Source organism: Herpailurus yagouaroundi, unplaced genomic scaffold (genome assembly GCF_014898765.1).
Source record: "Herpailurus yagouaroundi ecotype Mexico unplaced genomic scaffold, PumYag 308, whole genome shotgun sequence".
NCBI classification, from domain to species: Eukaryota; Metazoa; Chordata; class Mammalia; order Carnivora; family Felidae; genus Herpailurus; species Herpailurus yagouaroundi.
Genome location: NW_024412525.1, coordinates 4731488 through 4755068, shown reverse-complemented (window position 1 = coordinate 4755068; position 23581 = coordinate 4731488). Strand labels below are relative to the sequence as shown.

The window sequence follows — 23581 nt, the reverse complement described above, 5'->3', positions numbered from 1 at the left end:
CCCCGCGCGGCCCGCCGCCCGTGATGATGTCACAATCGCGGCGGGCCCCGGCGTTCCCGGGTCGGCTTCGGGCGCAGATCCGAGCGGGCAGCGGGCTCCTGAGTCATGGACTTCCCTTGGCCCCTCCTCTACCACTCCCACCGCCGCGCCGGGCCCCCCCGCAGGGGCTAGCGCTCGCGCGGCGGCTCCGAGGGGGTGGGGCTGCTGGGAATGGCTGTGCCCCCTTCGGCTCCTCTGCCGTGCTCGCCCTTTTACCTGAGGCGGCAGGCGCCGTGCCCGCAGTGCTCATGGGGCATGGAGGAGAAGGCGGCGGCCGGCGCGGGCTGCCGGGAGCCGCCGGGCGCCCCGAGGGCCGCCGCCGTCCCTTGCTTCGGCATATCCGTGGACCAGGACGACATCCTCCCGGGCGCCCTGCGCCTCATCCAGGAGCTGCGGCCACATTGGAAGCCCGAGCAAGTTCGGACTAAGGTAGCCGAGCGGGCGCGGGGCCGGGCTGGGGCCCTGTCGGGGATGCGTGGACGTCTGTCCGTGCATCCTTCCGGGTGGCGCTTCCAGGGGCGCGCGGCTGCTGCGCAGGGCAGGGTTGCGATGGTGGTCCGGGCATGTATTTTGCTCCGTCTGTTCTGGTCCCTAAGCAGAGCCAGGCTCCCACCTCCCGCGGTCCCCACGCACACACACACACACCCCCCCCACCCCTCCTCCCGGGGCTCGCGGGCTGCCGGAGGTCCACCTGCCCACCGTCAGCGTGCTGCGCGCGAGGGCCCCACCCCCTGTCGCCGCGCGCGGGTGCCCCTCGCTGCCCAGAGGAGCGCGCGCGGCCGGCACTGAAACCTGAGGCAGGAACTTTTAAGGGACACCCCCCCCACATCCCCCCACACCCCCACCCCACACAAACACACATCCCTGCCCCTTCTCCACCCGGCGGTGGGAGCAAAGTCTCCAGGTTCTGAGCGGTTCCTGCCGGTCCCTGGAGCCACCGTGCAGAATCCGGCTAGCCCGGAGCCCCCAGCGCCCCAGGCTCCGGCTCAGCACCCCCACACAGGGCGCCTCCCCACCCCCAGCTGGGCACATTCTCAGGGACACAGATGTGGGCAGAGCCTCCCACTGAGGAGCCTCAGGCAGACTCCCCAGCTGATCTGCATCCTCTGAAGAGTCTTCACCTGCCCACCCTCCCTCAGGCCCTCTGGGAGCCGCCTGTGGAGGGAGGAAGGCGTCCTGAGCGGGGCACCTGCAGCAAGTGCTGGAGGGGCAGGTCTTCCGGATGGGGAAAGGCCAGGATCCCAGACCAGCTGCAGAGGCTGACACCTCTTGGGGGAAGGGATGGGTGGGTAGCATTTTCAAAATAAAAGGCCCACTTGGGTTGTAAGACCCACCAGCCACCAGGTACAGGCTACCAGCCAGTCCCTCTTCTCCCTACGCCTCACTTTCCCCACCTAGAATTGGTTCACGTGTCCTCTAAAGCCCCATAAATTCCATGGTTCATTCCTTCTTGTCACCCTACCCCGAGAGTCTGTTCTCCCCAGCCCACGGCCTACCGTCTCTCCTGGTTTGGAGCTCAGAGGCCCCAAGGAGCTCTGACCACCAAAGCCCTGGGGTGGGTGTGGGTGCCAACTTCAGTACCTCCCGTGCCTCCGCTGCTGGATGGGGTGAGAGCAGCAGACAGCCCTCCGCCTGGCAGAGAGGCAGCCGGGTCGGAATGTACTCATCCCGGGCAGCTCCCGACCCTCCCTGGCCACATTCTGGTCCACAGAGGTTTCTTTCAGGGATGGGGGAGTAAATAGGGGGAGGGGGCTTCTACCCACCAAGGAGTGTGGGAGTTCCTCCACTGCCAAATCCCATCCACTAGAGGCAGACCCAGGAGAAGTGAGGCGGCCTGGGTTTTCTTTTTTGGTTTTGTGCTCGAACTCTTAAGTGTACCCCAAGCACCGAGGACAGAGTAAAGCATCAGGAACAGAAGGAACAATGCTGAGCTCTTGCTTAAGTGAGAGGGCTGAAGGATGGGGGCTTCTGTGCAGCTGTGCTCGGCATTCACATCATTCAAATGAGCACCTGGGCTGGGGAGCCTTGGGGCAAGCGCAGAGACCCTGCCTCATGCACCCTTGCGCTCCCCTCTCCCCCTGCTAGCGCTTCACCGATGGCATCACCAACAAGCTGGTGGCCTGCTACGTGGAGGAGGACATGGGGGACTGTGTGCTGGTCCGGGTGTACGGGGAGCGGACGGAGCTGCTGGTGGACCGGGAGAATGAGGTCAGGAACTTCCAGCTGCTGCGAGCACATGGCTGCGCCCCCAAACTCTACTGCACCTTCCAGAACGGGCTGTGCTACGAGTACATGCGGGGCATGGCCCTGGGGCCCGAGCACATCCGGGAGCCTCGGCTCTTCAGGTGAGAAGGTTGCCCCCGCGTACCCTTCATTTCTACTATTCCTCGCGCCTTGGGCTTTGAAATCCTTGGCCAGCTTCCTTGGTGTGGAGGGGAGTCCGTGATTGAGTCATAAGGTCCGTGAACTTCCTGAAACTGCAAAATGTGTGCGCGTTTTTGTGCATTGCTCTGCAGAGAGGGGCGGTAGCTTTGCATGGATTTTCGCGGGTGACTGCTTCTTGGGGGCGGCAAGTGAGAATTTGGTGAACCTGGGACCAAAGGACCTGGTTCCCTAAGCGCAGCAGGGCTCTGCTTCCTGACCTCATGCCTCAGCTCTCTGCCCACCCCGTGTCTGACCTGGAAACATCTTGGAGCCTTGGAAATGAAATCTGAGCCAAATCCCCAGAGCGCCCAGGGTTTCCTGCCCCTCCCCTCCTGCCAGGGGCTCAGGCATGCTAGGAGAATGGGCCGTATCCAGGGTGAGCCTGGTTTAGCAGCCCAGAGAGACACCATCCCTCCCCTCGTCTGAGCTTCTACCGGGTTCCCTGACAGAGCGGGAACGCAGGTTTGGGAAGCTGCCGAGGTTTCCTTACAGAGGCTCACAAGAACCCTTGACCCCCTGGGAGCCTCTCCCATTAAATGCCTGGATGTGCAGGACCCAGGAAATGGACTTAACCTTCAAGGCCCGTGGATGCCTCTGTAGGGTCTGGAAGGGGAGAGAACCAAGGAGGAGCCCATAGTGCCTTTTCTCCCCTCTAACCATTCTGGGCAGGGATGTGAGGCATCCCTGTGCCTCACAGGGGGGCATCCTCCCCCCTGTGCCACACCCGCGTGCAGAGTGCTCAGACTACGGCAAGGTCCCAGGCAGGGTGAGGTTGACTCCTGATACTGGGGACAGCAGCACATCACAGAGGTCTGCCTGGGATCTCTGAGATTAGTCCCGTCCCACCCAAAGGGAAGGAGCCTTCCAAATACCAAGGGGGAAACCATAAAAACCCACCTAGGGACCAGACCAAGAAGTTTCTTGGCTTCCTCACCTTGTTACCCAGTTAACCCCAAGTAAGCGCACCTGGCCCTATTTGCGGAGAACCCCTGGCAGGCCCTCAAGGGACTTAGAAGGGACTCTGAGATGCCTTCCCCTCCAGTGCTCACTGCCTCTGGGGCTGGTCAGGCCCTGGGCTATTTACATCCCGGTGTATGTTTAAAAAAATTTTTTTTCAACGTGTTTTATTTATTTTTGGGACAGAGAGAGACAGAGCATGAACGGGGGAGGGGCAGAGAGAGAGGGAGACACAGAATCGGAAACAGGCTCCAGGCTCCGGGCTCCGAGCCATCAGCCCAGAGCCTGACGCGGGGCTCGAACTCCCGGACCGTGAGATCGTGAGCTGGCTGAAGTCGGACGCTTAACCGACTACGCCACCCAGGCGCCCCGTACATCCCGGTGTATGTTTTATCTATATGTGTACGTGTCTGTCTGTCTGTAGGTAGGGGGACATACAGACCTGCACAGTGGTCTTCTCAGGCTCCGGCTGAGCACCCAGCCTGAAGATAGGAGGTCAGAGCAGGGTGAGGGCCTGGGGAATCCTGGCCTGGCTTCTCCCACCCTATCCTCCCAGCTCTCCTTCAGTCTTGTGTCCTCACCAGATCACTCCCAGTCTCGGGCCACCTCTGTGAGTCTGGTGCCGTGACTCATTCTCTCATGGAGACAAAGATCACTGTAGGGAAGATTGAAGGTGGATTTAGGTTCGGTGACAATCTTACATTTGGGAGAGAGCCAGAAATTGGGATAGGTGTAGGAGGTAGGCTCTTCCTTGATGATTTTCCAGTCTTTCTAGAGTGAAGGTGGGTATCTGAGGAAGAGGCAAAGAGGGAAAGGCCTTTGGGAGCCACTTCCCCATGTTCTCCTGAACCCCCACCTCCTAACCTCTGCCTGCTGGGGCTTTGCAGCATAAAAATGCTGAGTGTTGAGGTTACTCTCCTTGCTTCTCCAGACAACAGCCCTATTGATATTCAAGGAAAGGCTCTGTTCAGGCTCTAGTCGGAATCTTCCTTTGGGAAGGGAAGGCTAGGGTCTCAGGTCTGTTTCCCTGCCTTGCCTAAACCCTGGCCGGCTCCCTCCTGCCCCAGGGCCTCTAGCCTCTGAAAGCACAGCCTTCATCTCTCACCCACCCGGTGGCTGCCACGCCCCCTGCCCCCTCCACCCTTTAGGAGGTGGGAGCCTTGGGGGCTTCCGGAGGAGCCCCTAGGCTGCCCTGTTATCCTGTTGGGTGATGGCCTGCCCCTTCCCAGGACCTGGCAAGGGGAGGGGTGCCCCTGGAATAGCTCAGTAACAAGGTTTCAAACAGCCAATGCCTTTGTTGTCTTTCCCAGTGATTATTATTCGAGCAACAGGCAGAGGCGAAGGAAGCTTGAATGTTGGAGGCTTGGCAGCCGGGTGGGGGGTGGGGCTCCAGAAGGGAGAGCTGGCAGAGGACTGGGGGAGCCCAGCTGGGATGCAGGGCCTCAGACGCTGGGGTCCTTATCAAGGCCCTCCCTCTCTGACCGGTCAGTCTTGCATCCACCCCCACCCTCTCCCAGCAGCCCTCCCCACCGCCCCCTCCTTCTTTCCCGGGACCTTGGATAATGTCCACAGGAGAACTTGAAAATAGAACGCTGGTTTGTTTTGCGTCCTTGGCACCCGGCCGCCAGCATCAACTCCCTGCCGCAGAGGAAGGGGCTGCCCTGGGCCGGCCTGCTCCCCTCCCCACCTTGGCCAGGCTGATAAGAGGCAGCCATTTCTTCCCTGCCTGGCATCACCACCCCCTGATCCCTCGGTGCCCTGCATTCACCTCCCCCCCCACCAGGGCATGGATCAGAGTCCAAGGAGGGAGGAGGGCCAGTCCCCCCATCCCCAGGTGACCCCTATGTCCCCAGGGGTTGCTGTGGGTACGTGACCCTGGGGGGGGGGGGGTGGGCAGGGTCATTGACCTGTGGCCAACGGCCCACTGTTTTGTCTTCCTGCTCCCTGAGGCAGCCCCAGCTCTGGTTCTGGAAAGGGTGCTGCCGGGCCAAAGGCCTTATCTCCTTTTCATGCCTTCTGCCCAGACTTGCCTTCTGCGGGAGCAAAAGCCCCTAAAAGATCTGTGATAGTTCCGTACTCGGCCCTCTGGCTAGCCCCACCATGGACCCTGGAGGCCCCCTTCTGGTCAGGAGGGGCTGAGCTGGGATGGGCTTGCCCCATGCTGATACTGTACCCCTCCTGTTTTCTGCTGCAGGCTAATCGCCTTAGAAATGGCAAAGATTCACACCATCCACGCCAACGGCAGCCTGCCCAAGCCCACCCTCTGGCACAAGATGCACAATTATTTCACCCTCGTGAAGAACGAGATCAACCCCAGGTACAAAGAGCTGGGAGGGTTCGAGGCTGCTTCTGTCTCTGCCGCCTTAATGCAATCCCGCCTCCGTTCTTTAGGCTCCATCTGACCCCACCAGGAGGTTGAGGGGCTTCAGTCCTGACTGCTCTGTCTGTCTCCAAGCAGAGCTGAGCCGACTGACCGGATCTCAGGAACTCAGATCCCCAGCTTTACACCTAAGTGTTCATTTCTCCTTGAGTCTTCGGGTTGCGGTAGAGACCGGGGTTCGGGACTGTCTTCCCCTTTACTTAAAAGGAAACTGAGGCTCAGAGCTTTACCCAGTGTCAGGCTCATCCCAGGCAGGGTTCTGTTTCCCAGCCCAGGGCCCTTTCTACCTAAGCAGACTTCTGAGCAACCAGTAGGGAGATCCCAGCCTCTGAGAACGGGGTGAGGCTGAGTTCATGATCAGTCAGAAGAACTCAGCTCATCAGTTGACAAGCCCTTGGGACATCAAGACTCCTGCTACTTGCCTGGATGCCTCTTGTCCCCATGTGCCTCTGGGGACCCTGCTTCCCACCTTATTCAAACTGACAGCTTGTAGTGTCCTCCCTGCTCTTTCCAAGGAAGGGGTGCTCCACTCATCCCCAACATTGCCTTTCCCCAGCTAAGACAGGGTTCCCAGACAGCAAGGGAGGCTCTCTGGCCAGCAACTTGGGAGTCCTTTTAGCCTCCAGGTACCTGGCTCCCCAACATACCCTCGAGTGCTGGAGTAGGCATGGGGAGTTGGAGAGAAGAGTGTCTCCCCTGCCCCCTCCAGGAAAAGGCAGTAGTGAGTCTCTGATCCCTCCATGTTCCCTGCTGGGTTGAACATCACCCTTGTTCCAGAGGTTCATGGGAGTAGGGTACAGAAGAGGTTTGGGGGGAAGGTATCTCCTTCCCTCCCCTAAGATGACAGGACAATAATTAACTCGATCCCGATCATGTGTCACACACACACACACACGCATGATTTTATCTGGATCCTCCCATTTAATGATTATCAAGCACTGCTTTAGGACTATTTGTTCAGGATGGCCCACGTTCAGACCTTCTATGCCAAATGTTATCTCTGGGACAAGAGTCGCCTACCCCCTTAGGACTGAAACAGCACATGGAGAGCAGTATCCTGGGGTGTCTAAGTCAACAGGACCCTCTGGTCACGTAACCCACCACTTTCATCTGACAGATGGAAAAACTGAGGTCTGGAGAAGGGGACGGGGCTTGTCCAAGGTCAGTGGCAGCTCAAGGGCTAGAGTCCAGTTGGGTGCTCGGGCATGACCCTTGCCACCTCAGCTTCCTTTGACTGTACTGTCACCGTGTAACCTTCAGGGGTGACCTTGTTGGGAGCAGGGTGGTCCCTGGAGAAGAACTGACCAACTACCTTTGCTCTTGTCGTACCTTTGACCTCGGGCAAATCAAGTTATTTAACTTCTCAGAGCCTCTTTTGGGCATGGTGCCTGCCCTAAACTGCCTGACCTATCCCACACGGGTAGTACTGAGCAGTGACCTGGACAAGACAGAGCTCTTGAGCTCCAGTCACAGGGTAATAACCCAGGTTTAGTCCTGCATTTCCCAAACGTTGACTGGGATTTTAAAACAACGAAAACCATGGCTGTGATATTGGCCCTGCCCTCAAGGAGCTTAGGAACCTTAGGAAGGAGCAAGGGTACATAGGACCTGCCTGTGCATAGCTACCAAAGAAGGCCGGGTGTATAATGCGTGCGGGGGTGGGAGAACCAGGGCAAGTTTTCTCGGCAGAGGTAGCGGGCAGAGCTGGGAAGGGAGGCCACTCGGGCTGGAGGAGATGGAGAAATATGCTTGGCTCATGGGTGACGAGTGGCTGAGGGTGGTTGGAGCAGGCCTTCAGGAGGGATGGGGAAGGGCTACGGGAGGTGGGGCTGTAGAGGTGGGTTGGAGCTAGACTGGAAGGGCCCTTCCATGCCAGGTTCAGGAGCCAGGATTTCATTTAGCAGCGGTAAGTCATTGAGCCAGGGACCACGACTGTGGCTTAGGAAGAAAGCCCTCCTGCGTTGTAAAGGACAGCATCAGGTGGGATTTGGGGAAGCGGGGATAGGGACTTGAGGGGGGCGGCCAGCTCGGGGGGTGTTGAAATTGAATGGGCAAGATCTGGAACTAGGGCTCCCCACGTTTGAGCATAGCATTCCCCTGGGCGCTTGCTAAACGTAGGTTCCCGGCCCTGGCTGACCTTGGTGATTGACTGGGAGGTCTTGCGTTAGACCCTAGAATTCTGCCTTTGCCAGGTTCCTCGGGTGATTCTGAGGCGGGGGATCAAGGAACCACATTTTTAGGAACGTTGCCCTGGGGCAGCTTCATGGGGGGGGGGGAGGGGGGGGATGGAAAATGGGGGGTGAGTCAGAGACTTGGAATAGATTTGATAGCCTTGGTATTTGGTTGGGCATAGAGGTGTCTGGGGTGGCTGGGACAATGGGGGCGGCAATCATTGCTTTGGGGGCATCAGGAGGAGATTTGGATGGGCTGAGTGCTATCAGGGCAAAGGTGATGGGCCAGGAAGCTCCAGCATATAGCCTACTGTGGGTACGTTTCCCCCCCCACTGGATCCTGAAAGCTGAGGACACTTGGCAGGGAGCAGTTTTTTCATCAGGAGGAACCCCCAGGCTTCCCTGGGGGCCCTGCAGCCCCTGCGTCCCCCTCCTGCTGCCTCTAGGGGACAGTCTGCCCGAGGTGTGATGGTTTCTGTGATGCGCTGGTCGTTACTGTTCTGCCAACCACACAGCCTTGAAAGAGTCTAGTGGTGTCCGGGCTGAAGGTAGCAAAGCTGGGGGAGTTTCAAGTTCTCAGGGGAGGGAAGCGGGGTGGCCAAGGGAGGCTGCCCAGGGAGATAGGAGGCCTGGATTGTTCCCACAGTAACCATCTGCGTGGCCTTGGGGTGGGTAAGGTGGGGGTCAGGCAGAGGTCAGAGCCTGGGCAGCAGGTATCTTAGATGTCAAAGATGTTTTTCAGGCTGAGACCTGGCCAAACCAAAGAAAGCCTCCTAATTCTTATCTTTAGATGGTCTTGGACCAAGGGAAAAAAAATCTTAAAAGGTATCTTCTTAAGGAGAGCCAAGATTGAAACGCATCTTATGCAGACCAGTCAACACAGATAAACTCCAGTGAGGAGAAAGGAAGGCCTCCCCCAGATCACCCCCCATTAACAGTTTCTTCTGGCCTTTGCCGGGCCTTTGCAGAGCCTCTGACAGGGGCACCGAGGCCCTCACGGTTAGGAGGTTCGACTTGACTTTGGATCCATGGACAGGCTGGGGATTGCCTCTCTTAGGTGAGGAGGAAGAGGGTTCAGCTGTGCAAGAGACTTCTGGGAGCTGGAGAGCCTCTGTCTTTCCATGAGCCTCAGTTTCCCCATAGAGTTGGCCTAGAGGCCTAAGATCCTCTTTAGTTTTGACCTTCTTGAAGCCTGCCATTTGTCCTTCTCCATGGGGACGGGGGGATGCCTGCTAAACGCTCTTTGCCATGTTTCAGCCTCTGGACCGGGTGAGGGAGGGACGGGGCCTCCTTTGGGAGGATCAGGAGGACGTATCCCATTCTCCTCCTCCTGCACATACTCTGGCCGCTCTGGATAAGAAAGCAAACAGGAGATACATGGAGATAGAACAGGAGATAAAACCCCAGCCTCCTCTCTTCCACCCACTGGTGGTTCTGGGGTTTCAAGGGCTGTGCTAACTATTTGGTTTTTCAGTGTGCACAGACCTGTGTGCTTCCTGGGGACCAAAGTTCAGAGCATCCCAGCACGGTGCGCCCTCACCAGTGAGGGCATGGCCTCTGTTACCAGCCCTGATCGACCCATTCGTTCACTTCTCCACGCGTGTTTCCTTCCGCAGTGGTGCGTCATGTGCTGCGGGTCGGGGCAGGGCACAGAGGAGGGGTGACCTCCATCATCTCTGTTCCCGCCCTCAAGTTGCCCACGAATGCACAGTCTGGCCTGGGTCGAGGAAGCGCACGCTCGTACTTCCAGGCGGAAGGGACGAGTCACTGGGGAGCTACAGAGCGAGTGCTGGGTTGAAAGGCCCTCATGTTCCCTTGGTCTTATAGGAGTGAGCCCAAGACGCAGTTCGTTTGCTTTCTTAAGTGGGCCTGAGTGGTCTCTCTCTGAGCTGAGTAGCTAGGCTTTATGAGCTCTCTGGTCCTTTCCCCCTGTGACACCAGCCGCTGGAGAGGGAGGGGGACATACCAGGGCATACCTCTGCCTCCTCGAATGCCAGTGGGCCAGCCCCTCCACAGGGCCCTGCGACGCCTCCACAGACCGTCTAGTTTTAGGGAGCTACACCTTCCTCTAGGAATCTTGTAGCTAAGACAGGCCTGTTTGCGGCTCTCCCCTCTGCCCTTAGTCTGGAATCATTGAATGCGGACGCTCATTCTCCCCTCCTGTCCTCTCTCTCTGCCTCCCTCCTTACCTTCCTATCCCTTCCACAAAGTAGCAGGCTCAGGCACTTCTATGCTTTGCGAGATGTTCTTACGCCCATGTTTTAATAAGCTTCTTAGGGTAACTACAGGAAGTCAGGAGATCAGGAAGCCCTAGTGCCATTTTACAGATGACAAAAGTGAGGGTCTGAAGGGTGAGCCATTTGTCCAGGGCCCCTCTGCGGTAAATGGTAGTGATAAGGCCAGAGCTCAGGGCTCTTGAGGCCAAGTACCTACCTGTCTCCTATCAGCCCTCCCCTCACCGGCCACCTTTCTTACCACTGCCCAGCCTTTCTGCAGATGTCCCCAAGGTGGAGGTGTTGGAACGGGAGCTGGCCTGGCTGAAGGAGCACCTGTCCCAGTTGGATTCCCCTGTGGTGTTTTGTCACAATGACCTGCTCTGCAAGAACATCATCTATGACAGCACCAAAGGTACAGTTCTCTGGGTCTGTTTGGACAGCAGCAGGGCTCAGGCTGATCGAGCAGCTGCCTTCGAGGTTCTGTTCCTCAGACTGGCACTTGGACAAGCAAAAGGAGACCTTCTAGTTTAGATCTTAGGGTGATCTAAGAAAAGGGGGCGCCTGGATGGCTCTGTCGGTTAAGCATCTGACTTCGGCTCAGGTCATTGTCTTGTGGTTCGTGGGTGTGAGCCCCGCATCGGGCTCTCTGCTGTTAGCGAAGAGCCCACTTGGGATCCTCTGTCCCCGCCTCTCCCTCCCCCTCCCCCACGTGTGCTCTTTCTCCCTCAAAAATAAATATTAAAAAAAAAAGGAAAACAAATTTCCTCTTAGAAACCTCTGCCAAAAAAGAACTCAAAATCCTGGTTTGCAGAGGTCCTCAGTGTTAGGACACCTGAACTATTCCTTCTGACCACATTTTGGGGTTCCAAGGACCTCTTGGATGGCCCAAACCTTCATGGAGCCAGAACTGTCCTGTGTTCCTAATGAGAGCTCCACCCCTAGGAAGTACTTACCTTTATTTCTGGCCCTTAGCCATGCTGAGGACAGATGCCTTTAGATGAGCAGAGCGTGAGGGTCCCCCTGTGTGAGAGGGACAGCCAGAGGTAGGGGGAGGGCAGATGGACAAAGAAACAGCTTAGAAGATTACCGCCGAGGAGGGTGTGTTAGGCCGGGTTGCTGCAGAGGCCAGCGAGAGTCAGTGGGTGCATTCCAGAGGCCCGTGGAAACGTGCCCTGGCCCTGTTTCCCTGTCTCCTGGGACCAACTTTTATTGCCTCTCTTCTACCTTGTAGGCCATGTACGGTTCATTGACTATGAATACGCCGGCTACAACTACCAAGCTTTTGACATTGGCAACCATTTCAATGAGTTTGCAGGTAAGAAGGGTATTAATTACCATTTGGTCTTTGTCCAAGTTGCCTTCCTTATGAAGGAAGGCCAGGTCCAGGGTGAGCATGAGAAGGGGGGGTTGTGTACTTGCTGGGTGGAGGCTTAACAGCCCGTCCTCCCAAATCTCACAACTCGTCTGGGGGAGGCACAGCCTGCCTGGAGGGAGCTCCAGATCTCATGGTGGGGGCCGGACCCACATACACAGAGCAGACCCCTGCCAGCCCATATGGCAGTTTGGTACAAATCAGGAAAATGTGCCCTCTGTGGGATCCCTGAGGATACTCGGCTTGGCGTGTGAGTTAGAAAAAAACCCCGGGGCACGTTGCTGGCTCAGTCAGTGGAGCGCGTGGCTCTGGATTTCGGGGTTGTGAGTTTGAGCCCCACATCGGGTGTAGAGGATTACTTAAAAATTTTTTTTTAATCTTAAAAAAAACCCACAAAAATAACTCCTTCCTCTGGGCAGACACAGCCCGTGCCAGCTGGGCCAGCACAGGACAACCATAGTCTCTGCTTGCCTCCCTGCCCAAGCTTCCTGTTGCACAATTGTGAATAAGGATCCCGCTTGTGGATAAGGAGCAGAATAAGCTAGTGGCCTGATGAGAATAATCTAGGTGGAACTAGTTAAAAGTATACACTCTGCCACTTGACTGTCCAAGTTCAAATCCTAGCTTTGTTGCTTGCCCGCTGTGTGGTCCTTGGGCAGGTTACTTACCTTCTCTGTGCCTCTGTAAGGTGGAGCTATTATTAGTGCCTACTTTGTAGCATCAGTGTGAGATACACACACGAGTGTAGCACATACTAAGCATCACATTGGCATCGGCTGCTGATGTCAGGCAGGGAGGCCTTCCGGCGGCGAGGGGAGACCGGCGCAGGAATGGAGGACGGGGGCAGGGGGTGTTTTGTAGGGGTGGCCGATTGTTCAGTAAAGGCACAGTGTGTACAATCGCATCATTTGTGTAAAGGGAGCGGGGTAGGTTTAGCCAGCTTGAGGGCTTAATTGTTAAACAGTTTGGGGCTAAAGAGGCAACTCGTGGATGGAGCTTGGGCCCTGGGGCTGGAGGGACATCACCAGGCTGACAGTGTGGGATGCATGGTGTGCTCAGCCCCTGTGGCTTAGGACAGGTGAGGCACACCCAGGCCAGCTGTAAAGCTGCCACCTGGCCCAGCCTCAGCCACTCCCGGGCCCAATCCTGGCCCACCGTGTCCCTTCCATAACCTCAGGTGACCAGGTCTGTCAAGCTCTGATTGCACCTGAGGCTGTGACTCCCTGGGGTGGCCACCAGCTGCATCTGGGAACCCAAGGGACCAGGGGGCCTCAGCTGGGCAGAGCAGCTACGCTGTGGGGTGTGGCACAGAGCAGAGGCTGGCACCGGCAGGGCCCTGGGCCTGTGAGTGTTCGGCTGCCAGACCCACTGGCCTTTCCAGAAGGGCGATCTCTTAAGCATTTTAAGCCCTCCTCACCCACCATACAGAGCAAAGTCCAGCTGGAATTTCTCCAAAGGGACAGATTGCATCCTGCTCCCAAGTTGAGAACGAAAGAGGCAGATCCTAGCATGGGGGAAGGAGGAGGGCGGGGAAGGAGACTGGGAGCCAGGCGGGGAGCTCCTGGGCTCTTGGGAGCAGGGAGACCCAGTACTGAAAGTAGGAGAGAAGAGTTGCAACCCTGAATTCACCTCTAACTGGCTCTGTGACCCGGCGCAGGTTTCTTCTCTCTGGGCCTTAGTTTCTACAACCGTGCAAGGAGCTTCTTTTCCAGCCATACTCTCGGGGCCCCAGAGACTTGTTTTCTCCAGGAATAGGAGGGAAGCTTGGGAAAGACAAGGAAAGGAGAGGGAGGAAGAGACCATGGGGAAGGCAGCCGCGTCCTGGTCCTGTCTTAAACGAACCGCCACTTTCTGTCCCAGCTCTGAAGCCAAGGCCTCTGCCACCGTGCCCAGGATATGGCTGGTGCGGATCGGGCTGGCAGCTTGAGGACTCAAGGAAGGGCAGGACCGGAAGGAATCGAAGCCATCTGGTTCCAAGTCCGGATGCATTTCCGAATCCTCTGGAGAATTGGAGGGGGGGAGGGGTGGGTGGGTAGAGATGCCTGGGAATCTGTTTCTACCAAGCTCTCTAGGTGATGTTTTTAGGTGGCCAGCTCAGCACTGGTGTAGGAAGCAGCATCTGAGACGCCCAAAAGGAAGGGGCCTAGGCCAGTGGGAGGGGAGGTCTCGTGCAAGGTTAGTTAGCAACAGACCGAAGATGAGGATGCAGACGCGGTGCTGTGACCGAGCACCTCCTGTGGGCCCTAGTTCTGTAAAGGGCACCGGGTACAGTGATGCTGTCTTGGGTGGGGGTGGGGATGGGGGGGGGGGTTCCCCGGCCCACCCAAGACGGTGTCTCTGTGCTTTCCTCCAGCCCACGGAAATCTGCACACATTAGCCAAGTTCGGTGGTCGAGAGGCTGTCTTCCTGGGCACAGCCCCTCGGGGCAAAGCACATGGAGGTGCTGAGGGGAGCAGGGAACATCTGAGCTGGAGGACCCCCCCAGGTGGGCCCATCCCCCAGCAACAGCCTGGCCCCTTCCCCATCAGGTGTGAATGAGGTCGATTACTGCCGGTACCCTGGGCGGGACACCCAGCTGCAGTGGCTGAGCTACTACCTACAGGCTCAAAAGGGGATGGCCGTGACCCCCAGGGAGGTGGAGAGGCTCTATGTGCAAGTCAACAAGTTTGCCCTGGTGAGTGCCTGAGCCCGGAAGAGGGCAGGGGAGGGAGGGGCCCACCCGCGGTTCCCACCCGGTCACAGCCTGTGGCGGAGGAAGCAGAGCCCGGGGTTAGGTGTGAGGTCCTGGGGCCCCAGCATATGATCCCGAACCCCACCTAGACGCCCTCTTGGGCATCCCCATCTTACCGAGATGTCCTGTCCCCTGCTTTTCCCTACCCCATCAGGTCTTTCTCTTCTTCCTAAGGAAAGACTTCCAAGAAAGATCCCAGCTTCCTATTTCAGCAGTTCTCTCTTTTGGAGAAGTAGTTCTCTCTAGCCTTTCATGCTGCAGTTAAATGCTTGTGGTTTGTTTTTTTTTTTTTTTTCTTTGCCTTTGGAGAAGATAAGGAATGTCGGTTCTCATCCTCCTTGTTAACTACCTCTGCTGACTCAGAACTCTGTGTAAGCCTCTCCCGTCAGGCTCTTCCTGCTCACACGGTACTGAGCTGATGTTGAGTGGCATTTATCCAGGGTACCAGGTCTCCGTGTCGTGTGTCCAGGGGATTGCCAGCTAGGCTTAGTAATGCCAGCCATTGCATAAGCAAGAAGACAAGCCCACTGCTCCGGGTTTCCTAATACCTCAGTGGAGCTTCAGTAGAATCTTACCTGTCATTTTGGATTGCCTCCTGGTTTCCCTCGTTGGCACAAAACTGATTCTCCATCAGGTTCTTCCTCTGAACTCTTCCACTTATGCCTTTCTCTTGCTACCATTTTTTAGTAATCATTTGTACTTGGTAATTGGTCTGTACCCACGGAAGGCCCTGCAAAGCGGAGGGAGGGGCTATATAGCCAACCCCAGAGGACATGGGGTGGGGGTAGGGGGCCCTGGCCTGGGATAGTAATGTCACTGCTGTGGCCTGGCCCCGAGGGTGCTTCTGGCCCTGGGGAGAGCAGCTGAATGCTTAGTCAAAGCCCAGACACAGGACTTCTTGCTCACACATCACTCCTTTTCCAACCCAACCCACCTCCTGACAGAAGAGGGAAGGGGGTGAAGGACAGTTAAGGGGGTCTTTCCTGAGGATCACGGGACTGGGCCTGTGATCTGGTGCAGGGGTTCATTTCATCCTGGATACCTTGGCCTTGAAGACCCCAGGAGACTCCCCCGGGCAGGGGAGAAGCCAGGGATGGCGTTGTCCAGGCTGGGGGACAAGCGAGGGCCCTGGAAGCACCACCCTGCCGACCCCTTCCTGGGGCAGTAGAATCGACTCCACCTTTTTCCCAAGGGTGCGAAGCCCCCAAACGCTGTCCGGTGACCTGACCTCCAAGATTTTCCCCTGACCTGTGCTGGGGAGACCCCGTCGTGTCTCCGCCAGCAGCCTACTTCCGTGTCTCCCAGAGTGACTTTCCTCTAGCTGCGTGGGGTCCGTTACAGCAGTGGGTGATTGCCCTGCTGACTGACTCTGGTCTGTTTCCAGGCGTCTCACTTCTTCTGGGCACTCTGGGCCCTCATCCAGAACCAGTTCTCCACCATCGACTTTGATTTCCTCAGGTGAGTGCAGGGGCCAAGTTGGGGCGGCAGAGAGTGGGGGGAAAGGAAAAGCTTGAGCCGAGGGCGTGGGGGCAGAGAACAGGCCAGAGAGAGCATCCAAAGTCCCGTCCTCTGGTCTGCTAACTTGCTCCCATTCCAGCCAGCCCGTAGCCGGTGAGGTCACCACTCTAGGGGAAACACATGAGCCGAGAGGACCACTCTGAGAAAGTGGAAGGTCTCGAACCCTCCCCTCGTGCCTGGTGGGAGACTGCTTTTCCTACTACATCCTACGACCTCTTCTACTGCCCCTGCTCTCCTGCCAGCGCTCGTAGCCACGGGGCCTGCTGCTGAATGGAACTGTCCATTCCGTAACGGCGGGGACAGAGTGCCAGAGAGTGGAGGTGGCTCAGTGAGGTCACTCAGGGCTTAGCGCTTACTGTGTGGGCTGTCGGACCTCCTTCCGTGATGTATTAGGGTCTGTACTGAAACCATACTTGGATCTTGACCGCTGGCTCCACCGTGTAAGGTACAGATGTCCCTAAGGACCGGGAGTCCTTTCTGTCCTCCATTCTGGTCCAGTCTTCTTGCCCTTTCCTCCCCCCACCTGGCTTCACAGCGTTCACAACAATTAGAGAAATGCAAAGCACAGCCACCGTGAGCTGTCACCTCACGCCCGTCAGGACAGCTGCTATCAAACAGAAAACCAGTGTTGGTGGGAACGCAGACAATTGGAACCCTCGGGCCCTTCTGGGGGGGGAACGTAAAACCGTGCAGCTGCTGGGGAAAACCATGCTGTGCTTCCTTAAAACGTTAAAAATAGAGTTCCTGTGCAATCCAGCGTTCTCACCGCTGGGTACGTGGCCAGGATGGAAAGCAGGGTGTCAAAGAGATACCTGCACGCCCATGTTGATAGCATTATTCACAACAGCCAGGAGGCAGCCGTGGATGGCTGAGTAGATAAACAAAATGTGGTACGCACCGACGATGGAATATTGCTCAGCCTTTTAAAGACAGGAAATCATGTCACGTGCTACAACGTATGACCTTTGAGGACATGGTACTAAGTGAAACAAGCCAGTCCCCAAAAGATCGATACCGTAGGATTCCACTTTCATGAAATAACTAAATTCGTTATTTAATAATTAATAACTTAGGGGGCGCTCAGTCACTAGAGCCTGTGACTCTTGATCTCAGCGTTGTGTGTTCGAGCCCCACCTGTGCGGCGGAGTTTGCTTGAAATTTAAAAAGGAAACGGAGCGGAGGGGTGGTTGCCAGGGGCTGGGAGGAGGGGGATATGGGAAGTTGCTGCTTCATGGGTACAGCGTTTCAGTTTTGCAAAACGAGAAAGTCCCAGAGATCTGTTGCATAACAACATACATGTACTTAACACTGCTGAACTCTTAAAAAAAAATTGGGGAAGAGCGGCTCCAGTCTAAGAAGAAAAATAAAATAGTTGAAGTAAAAAAAAAAAAAAAAAAAAGAAACATCCGTCTGCCCTGGGGTTGAGCTGGTGAGACTTCCTTGTGGTGTGAGCGCCCCCAGTGGGGCCCAGTGGCTTTTCTTCTCACTCCAGGCTCCCTCTGGTCTCCTGGCAGGTACGCAGTGATCCGATTCCACCAGTACTTCAAGGTGAAGCCCCAGGTGTCAGCCTTGGAGATGCCAAAGTGACCAGCTTCCCCATCTCTCCCCTACCCATGCCTGGCAGGACCTGTGCTCCAGGGTTCACTTCTGCCCTGGGGTCCGCGCCCTCGGACAAGGTGGGAGAGGGGACAGGTGGGTGTCCAGGGCAAAGGCTCCGCCCCTGCCCCCAGTGGAAGCTGCTGGAGACCACATTCTTTTGTTGGGAGGGGCTGAGACGCCCCGGCTCTGGGGGGGGTCCCCTTCACCTTGCCAGATTGGGGGGTGGTGGGGTGGGGGGATTGGGGGGAAGTGCCTGTAGTCGGCGGGGGGCCTGGACCACAACCACCCCTTGGGAAGCCCAGTATTCACGGCCTCGGGCCATGCTGGAATCTGGGCTGCCTTAGATGTGTCTTTGACCTTCCTGGCTTAGGGGAAAGGGGAAGGTGGGAGGGCTCCTTTCTACCTCCAGTGCCCTGAGCCTCCAGCCCATCTCCCCCTGCATGCCCCACGTGGGAGGTGCTGAACCCAAACCAGCATCATGCCATCTCTGACAGATGGATGGACATAGCTTGGGGGGATGGTCTAGAACTGGGTTTGACGGCTCCCCCCCAAGCGACCTCATCTGAGATCCCTCCCTTTCTCCAAGCCAGATCCAGTCAAACAGCCCCTTCCCAGACCTCAGCCCCAGGACCCGTGCTCCCCTCCCTCACCCTTTTTGCTCCGTTGCTTGTGTTCGGTCCCTCTGCCACCCACCAGGAGGGAAGGCAAGGGAGGGGTGATGTCCTGGGGCTCCACAGCCCGGCTTTGCTCCGTGCTTGGCCCCAGGGGGTGTAGCAACGGGTGGGGTGGCCAACAGCAGCCAGCAGACTCCTGCCTTGTGCCCTCCAGGCCCTCATTTCCAAGATTTGTCTACCTTCTGTCCTAAAGTTGACCCAAGGTCTTCCCACTAGGAAATTAGTGGGCGCTAAGGGGCAGGGGCCGGGGGACCTCCAGGGCTCGCCCGGGCACACGAGGGCCTGGGTCGGAGGGGTCGTGAAGGTGCTGAGCTCATGGCCCCAGCTTCTCAACGGCCGCCACCTCCTTTCTGCCCTCACGGCCTCCTGGCTCTGGCCCAAAAAGTGACTCATTTGTAAATTCTCATGGTTTTCTGCATTAAAATGGCCATTTCTGGACCACTCTGGTGTCTGAGTGCCTATGGTGAGGATCTGATGTATAGGGTATGACTAGTTCTCCTGCAGTGGGGGTCGGGGGGTGCTGCAACCTGCTTCTTCATGGTCTTTCCACCCCGGTCTCCGTGCGCCTGGCTCGCCGAGGCCTGGCCTGCTGGTTTCCCTGCTCTTCTGCCTTTGACCGTCTGGCTAGAAGTTGACCCCAGGAGGGTGCTGCTACCGGGGAGCTAGGCTGTGGCTTCCCGGCAGGGGGTGAAGCAGTGAGACCCTGAAGGGGGAGCACTCGAGACTCCCTCCCGGGCCACCGCTGGCTCCTAGCTCTTGAGGGGGAAGGGTGCTGTCCTGCTGGCTAGCCCGCAAGGATGATTTCTGGACCCGAGGTGTCGCTTTCTCACAAGGCCTGAGGGGCGGGAGAGAAGCTCCGAGGTGAGCGGGGCTGCCCCCTCTGAGCAGCCCAGGTTGCTATGGCTGCACTCCTTCCGCGGCCCCCCAGAAGGTACCCAGTGCCCTTAAGAGTGGCAACAGCAGTGGCCGCCTGCCAGGTAGACTCTGGCTGTTTGGTTTTTGCCGACAGAAGTACCGGATGTCATGGCAACCGCTGGAGCGGAGCTGGCCCCAGCAGCTGGGGCCTTCAAGGTCACGGTGATCCAGTATGGCCGGGGCCCCCAGGCACAGCCGTCCCAAGCCCAGGAAGGGTAGACACGGAGGACGCGGGGAAGGATGTGCCCCGGCCTGGGGACCGTGCCAGGGCTGGGCAGGTAGGGCCCCTGAGGGGTACCGCGGGGTCAGGTGCTCATGCACGGGGCCTTCTCGTGAACTAAATGGCAGTGCCCACCCTCCTTGTTCCTCTCAGAGCCACCTCTGGAGCTGAGGGCAGAAATAACCACTGTGAAGGCAGCTTCGTTCCCAGCCTCCTGGGGCCTTGATGTCACAGCGTTGGAGACGGTTTACAGTGGTGAGCAGGAGCTGGCTGGGACAGGGCCCCCCAGGTACCATCCTGTGCCCCTACAGCCCTGGCCACCAGCTGCACCAAAGGACTTAAAGCTGGCAGGTACCATCTCACTGCCTTGGAGAAAACATCCTCATTGCTCCAGTTCTCCAGGGGAGTGGGCAGGTGGGGGGAGGGGGGAGCTCAGGACACCCCTCCCCCTCAAAGCCTGGAGTCCTGTCCTTTCACTGCCACCCCAGACTAACCAGCACCCCTGCCCCCTGGTTCCAAGGGCCAGGCTGTGGCAACTCCGGGGGGAGGGCAGGGCTCCACTCCCTCAGACCTTCCTTAGGGTCTAGCAGGAGGTCGGACCCTCGGCCTTTGTAGGAGACAGAGCAGAGGCTCACGCCCCAGCCTCCCTGGTCCTGACCAACATCTTCTATTCCCGGCCTACCTGACCCTGTGGTGCCTCTCGGGGAGACAGGGCTCCAACCAGAGGTCTTCGTGGAGGGCTCTGTCCATCCTAAGAGGATGTGGGGCATGTGAATCCAGCAGCTGGAAAGGAGGGCAGGATAAAGGATCCTATAGTAGGAGGAGGACAGTATTGGCCTCAGTCTCCCCTAAGGCCACAGAGGACTTGGGAAGAGGGAAGGGAGACGAACTCAGGACTGGCAGGCAGGGTGTGAGGGTGAGCCAGGCTGGGAGTGTCCTGACGGACTGCCCTGATTTGGTTGGGAACACAGTATGCGGGGTGGTGTGGACCAGAGGGTGGGAGGCCAGGACAGAGGAAGTTAAGATGAGCAATTCTCCCCCCTGACCGCTAGAGGGCAGGCGCCACAGTCAGCCACGCTCCTCTTCCGGAGGACCATCTGTGTCCTTCCCTGGGTGGCCAGCGAGGCTGGAGAGGACAGGGGGTTGTGAGGACAAGGAGAGGAGACCCAAAGCTCCGGGAAGGTAGGCTGGGAAAAACCAGCAAAGGCCAGTAGCCAGGACCCTCCCTAGATCAAAAGGCCAGGACTTCATTCCTTGACGGAATCAACCACATCTAACTTCTACCACCTCCCTGGTTGTGAACACACAACCTTTCTTAATCCAACCCAAATCTAACTTCCATTGGAATTGCCCTTCAGCTTTGCTGCTCCATTCCACCTTAAGGGGATTAATTTTTGACCCTATCAATCATTATCAGTATGCACTTTGAAAGTTGGTTATCAGCCCTTTGAAGTCCAATGGACTGTCCTCTTAGATACATGTTTGAAATCCTCCTTCAAAACCTGAGGTCGCAGAGCCCTGAAGCACACCACTAGCTCCCTTGCTTCATTAATCAGTATCCTGGGGGCCTCCTACATGGGAGAAGGCTCATGTGGATGGCCCGAGCCCAGGATGAGGGCCCACAGCTTTCATGAGATTTTCAAAGGGCTCCTTCTCCACAAGGGGACAAGAATTGTGGGTAAAGCTTAGCCTCGGTGTCTTCAGATGAGCATGATGAAGCCCAGAGGGGACACTGGACCCTCTGCCAAGGCCACGTGGCTACTTCTAGAGAGAACCCAAGTTTCCCTGACTCCCTACAGTGCTCTCGCTACTGCCTTTTTTAGGATCTGGGTGGGCAATCTGTGGAGGGTCTGGCTTACCTCCTTGAGGCAGGGGCAGTGTCTTCGCAGTGCAGGCTCTGTGGGTGGTGGCAGTCACTCCAGAGGCTTGGTCTGGTCTTCCCTGGCCTCCCAGGTCCCAGGCCCGAAGCTCCCCAGTGTCGCCACAAGGGGGCAGTGGTGGCTGGGCTGGCGGCACATGTAGAAATTCTGGACCTGGGCCAGCCTCCCTCCCTCCCCCGCACAAGGGCCAGATTCTGAAATGGTCTGTCTTTATTATGCCAACAGAAAACAAAAAAAAATCCCCCAAGTGTAAACAGGAGAAATGTGCTGGTTAAGTTACTCATCATTATCTTATTATTAACAAAATAAAGCACTATCTATGTTTACAGTCATAAAAAAAGAAACAGCCTGGAGAGAAGTTGGGCTGGAGGGAAGGGGGGGCAGGGAGAAGATGGGGGGCAGGCCCAGAATCCACATCTGCCCCTGTGGGATTGGGGGTTCCCTTCCCACCCTGATCCAAGGGCTGTTCTAGATCTTTGGAGTCAGGTGCCAGCGGGATGTGATTTTCTTAGGGAAATGACCTGTCCCAAGTGAGCAGGAGGAGCTGAGGCGAGGTCCCCAGTGTTAGTAGGGGAGAGGAGAAGGCTGGTGGAGAGGCAGTCTTCCCCTCGCTGACCCCTTCCAAGGAGGAGGAGCCCCCCTCCCAGTCCCTACTCACCAGCTGCCACGGGGGGGAGCCCTACTCTCCATCAATCCTCCTGTCCCCAACTCCTGGCACTCAGGTTGGGACCAGGGACTGGGGCACCAAGACAGAGGCCCTTGAAGGCTGAACACATTCCCACATTGCTCGGAGCTAAAAATGGCTCTGTGGGAACCAACCCTAGGGCAGAGTCGGGGAGGGAGTGAAGGGACGGTCAGGAGAGGTCAGGGCGGCTGGTGGGCCCAGGGGCTGACCAGGGGCCTTACGGAAACCCAGGCTGACCAGCGATGTCAAAAGGGGCAGAGGCCGAGGCCAAGAAAGGGACAGAGATAGAAGAACAGCCCTGCAGAGAAACAAGGACAGGAACACAAGGACACACAGAACCTGAGACACCCAGACTGACAAAGAGGTAGCAATTTGGGGACAATGAAGCACAGGAAGAGGCCCCCAGAGAAGCAAGAGGTGGCATCGAGAGAGACACCCACAGGAACTCAGCAACGGTGCCTGGCACACAGCAGGCACTCAATAAATACCTTGTGCAATGAATGAGCGGATGGAAATACACACACGAGCATGTGCACACACCTACATATACACACGCGCACACACACTTCCAGCAGCCAGAGGCACAACAGGCTGGGCAGGAGATATAAAGACAGCGAGGGACAGCCAGACCTTTCTGCACAAAGTGATCCTATGATAGAGGAGCGATCTGGTGGCGAGGGGGGGGGGGGGGGGGGGGGGGGGGGGGGGCCGGGGGAGGGAGGGGGTTGGTCCTACAGGGGCTGGTCCAGCCAGGACAAGAATGGAAACCAAGCACGTGGCCCCAGGGGGACAGGTCTGGAGCTGCCATACCCCTGGGGAAGGGAGGGTCACACAGTGTCCGCTGGCCACGAGCCCCAAGGGCCACGGCGCTCGGCCCGTCGCCACTCTACAGGTCCTGCCCACCTCGGCCAGCAGCTCCTCGGGTGCGGCCACAGGGGAGGTGGTGGGGCATCTCCCCCCAGGAGGCTATCTACACGTGCACAGCTGTGCCCGTCTCCCGGGCACGTCCAAGTACCAACGTAGTCCAGGCCGGCTGGCTGTGCCCATCGGCTTGGGGCCGGGATCAGTCTGTAAGCACCACCAGCTCCCCGTCGCTCTTCTCCTCGCCCTCCGAGTCCTCGTCCTCGCTGTACCGGTACATCTCGCCGTCAGCCACCGAGTGCCTGTCTTCCGCGGCCTCACCCTCCTCCCTGAGGCTGCAAGTGTTGACGATGACGGGCATGTTGGGGTCCAGGCTCCGGGGCACATAGTGCTCCACCAGGGGTTGAGCCAGGGGCACGCCTGCCACCCGAGGGTACAGGACATCGGAGGAGCTCATCTGCAGCTGGCCGGCCTGGGGGCTGCGGGGGCAGAGAAGCAGCACGCGGGCAGATGGACCCCCACTTTGCGCCCCCGATCCAGCTCCCCTCCAGCCTGCTTCAGGGTATGCCCTCCCCCCGCCAAGACCCTTACGGCTCTGAGACACGCACACAGCCACCTGGCTTGCTTGCTGACGGCCAAGTTCATTGTCCGCAACAGCGGACACATGCTTACACATGCAGGCCCGGGCACCTGAGCGTGTTCAACAAGCTATTCCTGGAGGTTCCTGTGTGAATCCAGTTTTCAGAGGTTCTATATTTCAATGCCCCGGGGCGGGGGCGGGGGTGGGGGGAGGAGCCCCGTTTAAAAGAATCCATGCAGGTGCTTGCTTTTGTCAAGTCGGGAATCCTCTGTATAATAAGCACCTTCATTCTTAGTATCCTTGAGGTTTTTTTTTTTATTGAGTTTGTGATTCACAGGCACGCTTCTCCAGCTACACGT

At 57.6% G+C, this 23581-nt stretch overlaps 2 protein-coding genes and 1 long non-coding RNA gene across 6 annotated transcripts in view; 1 reads left to right on the top strand and 2 right to left on the bottom strand.

Annotated features, from left to right (window-relative positions):
• Nucleotides 1–20: 20 nt before the first annotated feature.
• On the top strand, nt 21–22282 carry ETNK2 (ethanolamine kinase 2). 2 transcript variants are annotated; one of them, XR_005786642.1, is made up of 9 exons: nt 21–468; nt 2125–2384; nt 5615–5737; nt 10457–10599; nt 11419–11502; nt 14088–14233; nt 15675–15748; nt 17323–17500; nt 19370–22282. XR_005786642.1 is itself a non-coding variant. In XM_040462263.1 (8 exons), exons 1-8 carry the CDS (start codon nt 211–213, stop codon nt 17393–17395), a joined length of 1161 nt encoding a protein of 386 aa, XP_040318197.1. In that variant the 5' UTR covers nt 21–210; the 3' UTR covers nt 17396–18522. The 2 variants fall into 2 exon arrangements, 1 of the variants encoding a protein (XP_040318197.1); XM_040462263.1 differs by lacking the exon at nt 19370–22282 and having other exon boundaries at nt 17323–18522.
• On the bottom strand, nt 8727–15441 carry LOC121021674 (uncharacterized). Its single transcript, XR_005786643.1, has 2 exons — nt 14866–15441; nt 8727–9321 (listed from the first exon to the last, which is right to left on the bottom strand). It is a non-coding gene; the product is annotated as an uncharacterized LOC121021674 (long non-coding RNA).
• The window catches only part of SOX13 (SRY-box transcription factor 13), a 47868-nt gene continuing 45575 nt past the window's right edge, over nt 21289–23581 (bottom strand). For all 3 annotated transcript variants that reach the window (XM_040462261.1, XM_040462262.1, XM_040462260.1), the window contains one exon: nt 21289–23121. In XM_040462261.1, the coding sequence (XP_040318195.1) occupies nt 22845–23121 (277 nt within the window). In that variant the 3' untranslated portion in view covers nt 21289–22844. The remainder of the gene's footprint in view (nt 23122–23581) is intronic.

What these genes read in the sequence shown, in the direction of transcription:
- ETNK2 (XM_040462263.1), top strand. Translation starts at nt 211, where the DNA reads ATGGCTGTGCCCCCTTCGGCTCCTCTGCCGTGCTCGCCCTTTTACCTG. An exon ending in CATCTATGACAGCACCAAAG is followed by an intron (nt 10,600 to 11,418) that starts GTACAGTTCTCT and finishes TCTACCTTGTAG; the next exon opens with GCCATGTACGGTTCATTGAC. An exon ending in ATCGACTTTGATTTCCTCAG is followed by an intron (nt 15,749 to 17,322) that starts GTGAGTGCAGGG and finishes GTCTCCTGGCAG; the next exon opens with GTACGCAGTGATCCGATTCC.